The 10,103-nt window shown below is 61.1% G+C and overlaps 2 protein-coding genes across 9 annotated transcripts in view; one reads left to right on the top strand and one right to left on the bottom strand.

Annotated features, from left to right (window-relative positions):
• Positions 1 to 847: 847 nt before the first annotated feature.
• NTHL1 (nth like DNA glycosylase 1) lies at positions 848 to 6,903 on the bottom strand. Of its 6 annotated transcripts, none has more exons than XM_040635529.1 (6): positions 6,703 to 6,833; positions 5,472 to 5,710; positions 4,626 to 4,796; positions 3,644 to 3,803; positions 1,573 to 1,678; positions 1,284 to 1,503 (listed from the first exon to the last, which is right to left on the bottom strand). In XM_040635529.1, exons 1-6 carry the CDS (start codon positions 6,809 to 6,811, stop codon positions 1,371 to 1,373), a joined length of 918 nt encoding a protein of 305 aa, XP_040491463.1. In that variant the 5' UTR covers positions 6,812 to 6,833; the 3' UTR covers positions 1,284 to 1,370. The 6 variants fall into 6 exon arrangements, with proteins under 6 accessions (XP_040491459.1, XP_040491462.1, XP_040491463.1 ...); XM_040635530.1 differs by having other exon boundaries at positions 1,573 to 1,675; XM_040635525.1 differs by lacking the exon at positions 1,573 to 1,678 and having other exon boundaries at positions 848 to 1,503.
• A 90-nt stretch (positions 6,904 to 6,993) lies between these two features.
• The window catches only part of TSC2 (TSC complex subunit 2), a 34,166-nt gene continuing 31,056 nt past the window's right edge, over positions 6,994 to 10,103 (top strand). For all 3 annotated transcript variants that reach the window (XM_040635523.1, XM_040635522.1, XM_040635521.1), the window contains exons 1-3: positions 6,994 to 7,043; positions 7,558 to 7,724; positions 8,738 to 8,824. In XM_040635523.1, the coding sequence (XP_040491457.1) occupies positions 7,587 to 7,724; positions 8,738 to 8,824 (225 nt within the window). In that variant the 5' untranslated portion in view covers positions 6,994 to 7,043; positions 7,558 to 7,586. The remainder of the gene's footprint in view (positions 7,044 to 7,557; positions 7,725 to 8,737; positions 8,825 to 10,103) is intronic.

Below are 10,103 nucleotides of genomic sequence, written 5' to 3'. Positions count from 1 at the left end.
TCTCAAAGTAATTGCAATAAAACAAACCTTTCTCTGCAAACCATTTCCTCCCCACCCCTCAGCGGTAGCCATCCCAAGTGGGAGCGCTGGGCACTTTCAGGGACAGAGAAAAACGTAGGGGGCCGGGCTATGGTTGTGGGGGCTTCAGGTGATGCTGGGGAGGCCAGATGTGGCCGTAGGAGCTGCCCCTCTGCCCCTCCCTGCTTGGGGGGGGGGTCACCAAGCCAGGCCCCCATGTCCCTGCTGAATGGTGGTCTGGGGCACAGGGCCTGGGCTCCAGGGGCCCGAGGATGGAGGCCCTGTGTCCCCGAGGAGGGTGGCCTCTGGACAGGCCTCTTGTCCCTGCGCCACAGCCATGAGGCAGGGGGAGTCTGGCTGTGGGAGAGCCTGCCCCCAGGAGACCCCACCTGCTCTCCCTTTCCTCCTGGCCCTGAACCCCACTGACATTGCTGTCTGCCCTGTAAGCCATAGCGCATGCGCGCCGTCCTAATAAACAGGCCTTCCTCAGACCCGTGGCCGCCTCCGTCCTTCCTGAGCCCTCACTTGTGGGTGGGGGGCTGTGGTCTGGGCAGGAAGGCAGCAGCCTGGGAGCCCCACTCTCAGCGGCTGGAAGCAGAGTCCCATTCCTAAGCCCCTCCCACCTCCGTCCACCAGGCAGCCAAGACTGACCCCTCAGCTTCTGCTCTCCCCCCTCCCCTTTCCTCCTCGGCCCCCTGAGAACCCCCAGAACTTGGAGCCATGCCCCCTCCTTCACTGGCACACTCTGGGGCCCTCACTAGGTTCTCCCTCCCCCCACCCCCGGCACCTCCCCCTCAGTGCCTTCCCGATCCTTGATACCTCTGCCCTCGCAGAGCCCCCGTCATGCCAGCAGCCACACACAGGTCAGGTCTCATGCCCTGGGGCATCTGCCCTGGACCTACTGGTGTTACTCCAGAGGCCAGGTGCCTCTGTAAACATGGGGTGGGGCCTCCTGGCAGAGAGCTCTCAGGGTACAGGAGTTCAGCGGGAGGAGGGGCGAGGATCTGGATCCCCAGCCGGCTGCCTGGGAGGGAGGAGGCCCGGGTCTCCAGCGGGCTTCCCAGCAGCTGGCTGCAGCTGGCTCCCATGAGCCATCTCTCCTGTCCCAGGCACCACCACCCCCCCACCGCCCAGTCCACGGCCCAGACCTTCACGTCCCCATCTCAGCCTCCAGGCAGTTCAGACACACAAGAGCACGGTACACACGCAGCTCACGCTTCCCGGCCTGCCCCCACGCCCTGGGGGAGACTCCGCCAGACCCCAACTGCAAACAACTCCTGAGCTTTATTGTAAATAGGGGCTCCCCAGCAAAGGCACGCAGTAGGAGAGCGCGTGGTGGCCGGGCCAAGGCCTCACGGCCCACAGAGGCTCCGTGCGGCTGGGCACAGGCCTCGGTTGAGGCAATCCTGGCAGCGCGGGTGGACGGGCAGACATGTCTGCTGGCCAAAGCCCACCAACAGTCCGTTGATCTCGCTCCACAGCTCCCTGTGAAGGTGAGAGGTCAGCGGGGGAGGGAGACTGAGGGACGCCCCACCAGCCCCCACCCTGCCGCACCGAGGCAGCCAGGCTTCCAGCGCCGCACGAGTCTTCTCCGGGGACTTGGTCGCTGTCTTGGTCCACCCGAGTCTGTTGGCGATTCTGTGGACGTGCGTGTCCACTGCTGTGGGACACGGGGCCGGTGCATCACAGGGCACAGTGGCTGGACCCAGGCCCTGCCACAGCCCCAAGCCTCCCACCCTCGGGCTTCCACGGAGGGCAGGTCAGCGGCCTGAGCCAGAGGGCTCGGGCCCTCCAGCTGGGGTGCAGGCAGCAGTGCCTCCTGGCCCGGGCACTGGCTCTGAGTGCCAGGCGCTCATGGCTGGGCCCAGAGGGCCAGCTGGAGGGCACTGCCCACAGAGCCCGCACCTACAACGGCATGGCCAGGGACACAGCAGGGAGTATGGCCAGGCCAGCCGCAGCTGTCCTCTCCTGGGGCCGCAGTCCCGGCTCCCCTTGGCCGGCCACCCCAGGGCTCGGCCTGGGCACCTGCTCGCCGGGGCCTCTCTCCCTGCCAGCTGTAGTCTCTCCCTCCTCTCGACTTGGCAAAAGAGAAAGTGAGCCCTACACCTGCTCCCTTCCTGTTACTAGTGGCCTGGAAAAAGGCTCAGGCCCTCCCCAGATGCAGATGGAGGGCACCCTGTGGGCACAGGGAGAGCACACAGGTGCGGGGGTCCTGCTAGTGAGTCACCCAGCCTCAGCTTTCTCCTGTCACCCAGAGGCCCAGCCCAGGGCCACGCCACACCATGTGAGCCTCCTGTGGGCAGGTCCTCTGCATACTTTCCCAGCTTGGTGGCCAAAGCTCAGAGAGGCTAAGCATCTTGCCTCTTGGTCACCCAGCTGGGATGGCAGAGCAGGGACTGGCTGCTGTACCCCACAGCTCTGGCTAATTGAGCGGCTGCTGTCCGGTGCAGCCCCTGAGAGGCAGGGCCCACAGACATCCAGGAGGGGTGACGTTCTGACTCTCCCTCCTAGTGTGTCTGCGCTCCCAAAGTCCTGTTCCCTGGGCAGTGGGCCCTTCCCCCGCAGACCTGCCAGACCCCTCCTGGGACTCGGGACTCGGGCAGCCAAGGACAGCCGCCCAGATAAGCTCAGGTATCTGTTGAGAGGCTGGCAGCCACAGGATCAGGGGCGGTGCAGACGGGGGTGGAGGAAGGCTCTGCCCTAGCCCCTGCCGTCCCATCGCCAGGCTCTGGGGCTGCTGGGCTCCAGCCTCCATGGTCAGGGCCCTCAGCCCCTAGCTGTGCGCCGACCCAAGCTCAGTGCTGAGAAAGGTCCCCACTCCAGGGAGCAGGATCTAGGAGCTGGGGAAGGGCTGGGGAGATCTCTGCCCTGTCTCCCCACCCCCTGCAGAAGTTCCTCCAGAGGAGCACCAGAGTGGGGGCACACAGAGAGGCCGTGGGTCGGGCCCCGGGTTCTGGGCTGGCTGGACCTGCTGCTGCGTGGCCGCTGAAGCCCCAGCTGTCTGGGCAAAGATTTGAAGAAGCAGCCGCAGCCTGACCCAGGGTCTGTCTTCACGGACACCACAAATGTCAGGAAATGGATTCCAGAAGGGGCTCCCCCCAGCTCCTCCACCCCTGGGGTCCCCCTGCCTTTCCCATGCCTCCCCCCTCTGCCCGCTCCTGAGCCTTCCTCCACCGGCCCCCGTCCCACCTGACGTGGATGCTGTTTCCTCTGCCTGGATGGCACTTCCTCCTCCCAGCCTGGCCAGCCCCCGACTCATCAGCTCTTGGCTGACTTATCACCTCCTAGGAAGTCTCCCCAGATGCCCCAGACCGGGCCAGCTCTGACAGCGCCACACACGCCCCCTGGCAGCGCTTCCACCTCAGGTAGGGAGTTGTGTGTTCCACATTCTTCTTCGTGCACACCATGGACCCCGAATCCCTCCCCAGGGCCTCTCACACAGTCCAGCGCACAGCAGGTGCTCAGCAAACAGGAAGTCCTACCATTAGGCGGGGCAGGCCTAGCTCAAAGCTGGAAACATCTTTCTGACCCTTTGGGCTAAATTGTGGGTGAGGGGACTTGAGCTGGGGTTACAGACCACAGGATGTGGCCAGCCCTGCCCTCCCTGACAGTGGATGCCACTCACCGATGCCGGACACGGCGCCCCAGGCCACCGCCATGGCCAAGTGTGCCATCTTGGGCCCAACGCCGGGCAGTGCCACCAGCTCTGCCACAGTAGCTGGGATGTCCCCGCCATAGCGCTGCTGCAGGATGGCGCTGGTCTGCTTGATGTACTTTACCTTGCTCTGCAAAACAGAGGGGGCGCTCAGCTCTGGAGGTGGAGGGTGCAGCCCCACTTGGGAGGGTGAGTCCCGAGGAAGACCCACGGGTGTTCAGAGCTGCCTGTCACCTGCCCAAGACACGCTCAGAAGCACCTGTTTGCCCTGTCCCCCCAAGAGGTAGGAATGAGCCAAGGCCCAATGTAGGCCTGGACCCACAACATGCACGTGGGGTCTAGCTCAGGCCCCCTGTCCCATCATTCCTCCAGAGGCCAGGTAGGCTAAGCAGGGCCAGCTATGCCAGGAGCTGGGCTCAGCAGCACCTGGACCTTCAGGAAGGAAGGCTGGAGCCTGGGGCTCCCCCGCCAGCCGCCAGGCCAGCTGGGTGGTTCCCATTCTGTGCCTGAGAGGGCTATTTAAAACCCATCTGACAAGCTGCAGCCCACGCCAATGCCAAGGGAAAGCACTCCACCCGCCCAGCTGCCTCAGCAGATCCGCCCACTCGCCACCCAGTGCTCTATGGCCTGTTGGGGCTCCAGACGGAGGGGGTGACGCACTCCAGGGAGGCTTGGAGTAAACAAAGGGAAAGGCGGGTGGGCAGCCTCAGGGAGGAAGGGAAGCGCCAGTCAGCTGGGTGGGGAGGTGGAGGAAGGAAGGGGTGGGCTGCAAACAGGAAAGGCCAAGGAGGGGGCCCCAGAGCCCTGGCCCTGTTTGCCGGTCAGATGGGCAGGGGGCTCCACTGGGAACTCACATCCAGGTCCCTATAGCCTCAGATGCCCCACCTGGCCTCCTTTACCCCCACAGCCTCCCCTCGGCCTCCTGACGTCTTTCCCAGGTCCGTGGGCTCACCCTCCAGAAGCCTACTGGGTAGATGAGCGTGCCCAGCGTGCTGTCATCTGTCTGCAGGATGCTGTCCACCGTGAGGCCCCGAGCGCACAGCCGCTGCATGGCGCCTGCAGTCACCTGGTCTTTGGTTTGGCTGGAGAGCATCAGCGACAGCAGCACCTGGTACCTCCGCACCTGTGGGCACAGTGACGCGCGCACTGTGGGCGGGCCCCCGCCAACCCATCACCACCTCCACCTGTTACTGGCCAACGGACTGTATGAGGGATTGGCCTGGGCCTGTTTTGTTTTCTCCTGTACAATGTGGGGACCGTAACAGTGCCTGCCTCACAAAGATCACTGGGCTGCTTCACTGAATCATCAAGATGCTTAGAATCAGACCTGCTGATCGACAGCCAGTGCCTGCTACTCCGATTGCTGTTGCCTCGTGGATAATCCTACCCATCTCACCAGCGAACAGAAGCCCAGAGTTCGTGCACCCAAGTCACTGGTAGCGGGGCTGGGATTAGAATCTAGTTGGTCTAAGGACCAGGCTCCAAACCACTGAGGTGTAAGGAACTCTCTCTCTCTCAGCAAACATTACTAACACCCCTGGTAGTTCAGGCCTCTGCTGGCAGAAAACAGCACGAAGCCCCAAGCCACAGGCAGTCCTGACCCACCGAGGGGCCACCATGAAGCAGGTGATGCTGCCCGCGCTCTGGGCCTCAGGTGCTGACCCATCGAGGTGCCGCCTGCTGGTGAGGGTGCCAGCCCAGAGCTGCCAGGGGTCAGGCTGTGCCCTGCCCGAGGCCTGAGAAGAAGCAAGTGTCCTGTCCAGAAGGCAGTCACCAGGCAGACAGGGTGCCTGCCTACCTTTGGGGGTGCACTGGGGTCATAGCAGTGCTCAGCCCCCAGCTGGTCCACAGGCGCGTCCTTCTCACTCCTCATGGTGCGGATGTTTAGCAGCTGCTGCCGCCAGGCCAGGGGCTCCCAGCCTGGTGTCCCTGGGGGTTTGGCGCCTTCTCCTTTCTCATGATCTGAGACTTCGTAGGCGACACTCAGTTTCTGTGTCTTCCGCTGACGCTTTGCAGGGCTGTGGCTTTTCTTTCCTTCTGGAAAAAAGTGCCATTGAGCAGGGGCCACAGGTGAGGGCGGGCGTGGGTGCTGCCCTGCCTGCTATCACCCGTCATGATTCATTCAACAGCCATCCCTCATCTACCGCAGCTCGGGCTGCTCCGGCCTCTGCAGCACGTGCTCTAGGGGCAGGTCAGCTTTCCCCACGCCACTGCCCTCCTGACCAAGTCTGCCTTAGCACAGGACGACTCTACCCACAGCCTCCACCGTGGTGCCCCCCCCCAATCTCGTTTCCACACTGGCCCAAAGAGACCTTCCTAAGGCCCAAATCAGATTGTGTCATTTCGGTTTAAAACTCCTCATTGATTCTTCCTTGTCCTCATGGCGAACTACAAACTCCATCGGAGCATCAAGGGTCCTGCCTACCCTTGTGACCTACTTACTCCCCTTGCCCCAGTTCCTCCTGCTATGCATTTGTATGAGTGGATCTCCTTGTCTGAACTACCCCTAAGTTCACTGGGTGCCTAGGAGAATCCCCCTCTGGCTGTCCTGCAGGACAAGTTGCAGGGGCCCTGTGGGTCTGGCTCACCCTGGAGCCCTGTACACACTAGGACCTTAATGCCTGCAGAGTATACAGAGGGAAGACCACGCCCTTTCCCGTTTCCTCTCCAGAGGCACCCTCTAGCAGGGGAAGAGGACTCCTGGCTGGCGTGTTCTCGGCACCTGGTCTCTCTGAGCGAGAAGCAGCTACAAGGACAAGGCTGGCGTGCCCACAGAGGGCCTAGCGCCAAGTGGAGTATCCCGACAGGCTACCGGGACGCCGAGATCTTTCTTCTTCAGGACGAGATTGGGGGAGGTGCGAGCGCCCGGAACTCAGTCCCCGTGGATCCCCGCCCCTGCGTCCCGGGAACAGGGAGCAGGGTGGGAGCCAGAGCCGCACGTGGGGGCGACTTGGAATCCCAGCTCCCAGCCCCTTGCAGGTTCCTTCCCTCGTCTCTCTCCCCATGCCCCGGTCCAGGCTCGGGGCTACCTGCAGCCGCCTCTCCCCTCCGGAGCTGCGCGGCCTCCTCCCCACCCCCCCGCGGCCCGGCCCCCGGGCCCCGGCTCCGGCTCCGTGTCACCATCCTCACGCCAGCCATGCTCGGTAGTGCCAGAGTCCTGCACACTACGCATCCCGGCGACCCCCGCGGTCCGTCACGTGACTCGACTCTCGCCCCGCCTTTCCTCCCGAGAGGGCCGGGAACTACGACTCCCAGCAAGCTCGGCGGCGGCGCTCAGCCTGTTCACTGCCGGAAGTGCGGGTCGAGCTTCCGGCGGAGGCCGGGGGGTGGCGGCGCCCGACGGCCCGGCGCGCGGCGGGCGCTCCGTGGGGTGAGTGACTAGCGAACCGCCCCCCCCCCGGCCGCTGACGCCGGCCCGGCTCACCGTGTGGCTCGGTCGCGATGGGGCAGGGGGAAGCTGTCGCGCGGGGGAGAGGGGGGTGCTGCTGGGCGCAGAGGCGGCGGGGGCGGACCCCGCAGTGTCGCGGCCCCGGCCTTCGGCTCGCCCGCCTCAGCCTGAGCCTGGAGCCTAGAGCCTCGAGCAGTCCTGGGTTTTAAGACGGAGCGGGTGCGAGGGCCCCCAGCTTTCGGCGTCCGGGACAGGCCTCCCGCACGTCGGGGAGGAGAGGGAGGGCGAGCGTCGGGGCTCCAGACCGCGGTTCCCCGCCCTCACCGGGTGCCCGCTGCTGGACCGGGCCGTCAGGCTGTGCTTGAGTTCCTCCCGGGAGCTGTGGGAGGGTCGTGCCCACCCAAGACCTAGGCTTCCCGGGCGTGCGGCCGGAGGTCGGCAGTGGGGCAGGTGCGGGGAGCTGCCCCTGAGCTCTCCGCCTGTGTTCTTGGCGCAGAGGCGGCCTCTGTTGCGTCCCTGCCCACCATGGCCAAGCCTACAAGCAAAGATTCAGGCTTGAAGGAGAAGTTCAGGATTCTGTTGGGACTGGGAACCCCGAGGCCAAACCCCAGGTCTGCAGAGGGCAAACAGACGGAGTTTATCATCACCGCGGACATTCTGAGAGTGAGTGAGCTGCCCTGTCTTTCCTGCTAGCCTTTTGGGAGGTGCAGGGCAGGTCGGGCTGCGTCTGTCACCAAGTTCTGTGGGAGGTGGGACTGCTGTCCCCAGTGCTGTGGAAGCCTGTACGTCTTTCCTTCCGAGGTCCAGGAAGTCAGGGGACAGGGTCTAGCACACTTGAGGTAGTGCTCGCATGTCCACGCAGGAGAAGCTACTTTACTAGCCCAGGCTGAAACGCCCTGCTTGTTTTCCACAGGTGATTAGGGTTATGGCCAGGTGTTAACCAGTAATTTGTGAGCTCCTGGGACGAGTGGGTCTTTGTTTTCTGGTGTGTATTTGAATCTCTCTACCACATCCCGGCACGGTATTTTAGAAATGCTCAATTTCTGCACTCGTGAGGTTCCTATTCAGAAACCACCAAAATGTCCATCAGCTGGTGAACGGATAAAATGTGATAACATCCCTACAATGGAGTATTATTTGGCAGAAAAAGGAATGAAGCGTTGACACAGGCCGTAATGTGGATGAAGACTGAAAACACGCTAAGTGGAAAAAGCCAGACACAAAGGCCCCATATAACATGTGATTCCATTTCTATGAAATGTTCAGAATAGTTGAATAGAGACGGAAAGTCGATCCGCATTTGTTGGGGCCAAAGGGGGTGGGGGGTGACTGCTAATGGGTCTGAAGTTTTCCTTTTAGGTGATGAAAATATTTGGGAGTTAATGGAGGTGGTTATAAGCATTGTGAATGTACTAAAAGATGAGTTGTACAGTTTCAAATTGTTCAAATAGCTAATTTTGTTACATGAATTTTATCTCAATAAAACTAAATGTCCTGAAAAAGAGAAGTAGTCTGTTCTCACCCCGCTGAGATGGAGTCGTAAACTCTGGTGGTCCCTGATTTCAGAAGGAGCCGCGACAAGCCTCCAGCATCGGAATTCTTGGGGTGTCTGTGGCTGGCGGTTCAGGAGATCTGTTGCCTGAGCCCTGGCCCCTTTGCTTTTCATCTCTCACCAGGAACTGAGTGTTGAATGTGGTATCAACAATCGCATCCGGGTGATAGGGCAAATCTGCGAGGTTGCAAAAACGAAGAAGTTTGAAGAGGTAGGTCTGCCTCAGTTGGCTGCTGTTTGAGAAGTCCGATTTGGCTCTTTCAGGAGCAGAGTCGAGTGCTCATGCTAACTAATGCACCTTTTTAGGGGAACTTCTGGAAATGCTCTGAGCATAAGCCTTACGGGTCACTCACACATGGAGGTGGGGAGCAAAGGCATTAAGGCTTTTCTGGCAGTTCCGAGGAAGGGTTAACAGTGATTTGCAGAAACACATGCTTACTTGTCTTTTCGTATCACAGGAAAGGTAAGGGGACATCAGGAAACCGTGTGACTCAAGGCATGCCATTTCTGGTGTCTTCTTGGTGGCATTGAGCAGCCTCACAGACAGTCTATTTATTTTGGGCAGATGTTTGCAGGTTCTCTCTGGGCATCCCGGGGACAGAGTGGGAGGTTGTCATGAGAGCACCTCAAGGGCTGTGCTCTAGCCTGGCCCAGAGATTGTATGGGCAACTTGGGAGGAGACGTGGACCAAGTAGATTGGGATTTGCTCAGGGGGAGGGTAGAGCAACCACGGCATCTGCCGGTTATCCAAAACATGGAGGCTATATTTTACCAAGAATAAACATGAAAATAGGCTTTTGGGTCCCTAAAGTTGTCTGCATTGGTATGAAAGAGGGGGCTGTGGCTGACTAGACATATAAGCCTGATAGGCTGGCAGAGCCCACTGGCTCGGTATCTGCGTCTTGTTGTGGCTTAGATTGTGTCACCGGGAATGTTGTGCATAGGACAAAGAAGGTGAAAGTTCCAGGGTATCCTGAAAAAGGATGTGGGTCAGACAACATCTAAAGGACATTTTAGTTCCCTCCTAGGAGAAGTGAGCCCGGGAAAGGTTGAGTGGTCTGAAAACTCTGTCTGAAGGGAGCACAGGATGGTTAAGGTGGAGCAGAGAAGGTGACGAGAGGCTGATTCTGAGTAGCTTCGGGGAACAGGACCCAGCTACCCCAGGAGGCAGATTCCAGGAGCCCGCAGCATTCTCGGCAGCATAGGCAGGACAGGCGTGTGGTACAGAGTGGCCCTCAGCTGGTACAGAGAGGCCAGGGGAATGGGATTTCTGGGTCAGGCTGCAGACCCAGGTAGGCCCGGTTCTGAGACTCTTCCAGTGGCTTTCTTCCCTTGGGTCTGAGCACGCTCTAAAAGGGGACTCCTGGCCGATCCCATGGGGCACCCGGGACAGCTCCCCTGGCCTGCTGCTCTCCTCCCTCCCCGCAGGCTGTTGTCAGGACTTGCGTGGGCTTGAAGTAGCTTGCAGCCGTTCCGCTCGGCACACTCTG

The sequence above is a fragment of the Ursus maritimus genome, unplaced genomic scaffold, assembly GCF_017311325.1.
Source record: "Ursus maritimus isolate PB19 unplaced genomic scaffold, ASM1731132v1 scaffold_2, whole genome shotgun sequence".
NCBI classification, from domain to species: domain Eukaryota; kingdom Metazoa; phylum Chordata; class Mammalia; order Carnivora; family Ursidae; genus Ursus; species Ursus maritimus.
This window is presented reverse-complemented; position numbering and strand designations above follow the sequence as displayed.

Coding starts and splice junctions, on each gene's coding strand:
- NTHL1 (XM_040635525.1), bottom strand. CDS start 6,811: ATGGCTGGCGTGAGGATGGTGACACGGAGCCGGAGCCGGGGCCCGGGG. Junction 3,804..4,625: donor ACCCAGTAGGCTTCTGGAGG/GTGAGCCCACGG, acceptor TCTGTTTTGCAG/AGCAAGGTAAAGTACATCAA. Junction 1,504..3,643: donor GGGCGCCGTGTCCGGCATCG/GTGAGTGGCATC, acceptor TCACCTTCACAG/GGAGCTGTGGAGCGAGATCA.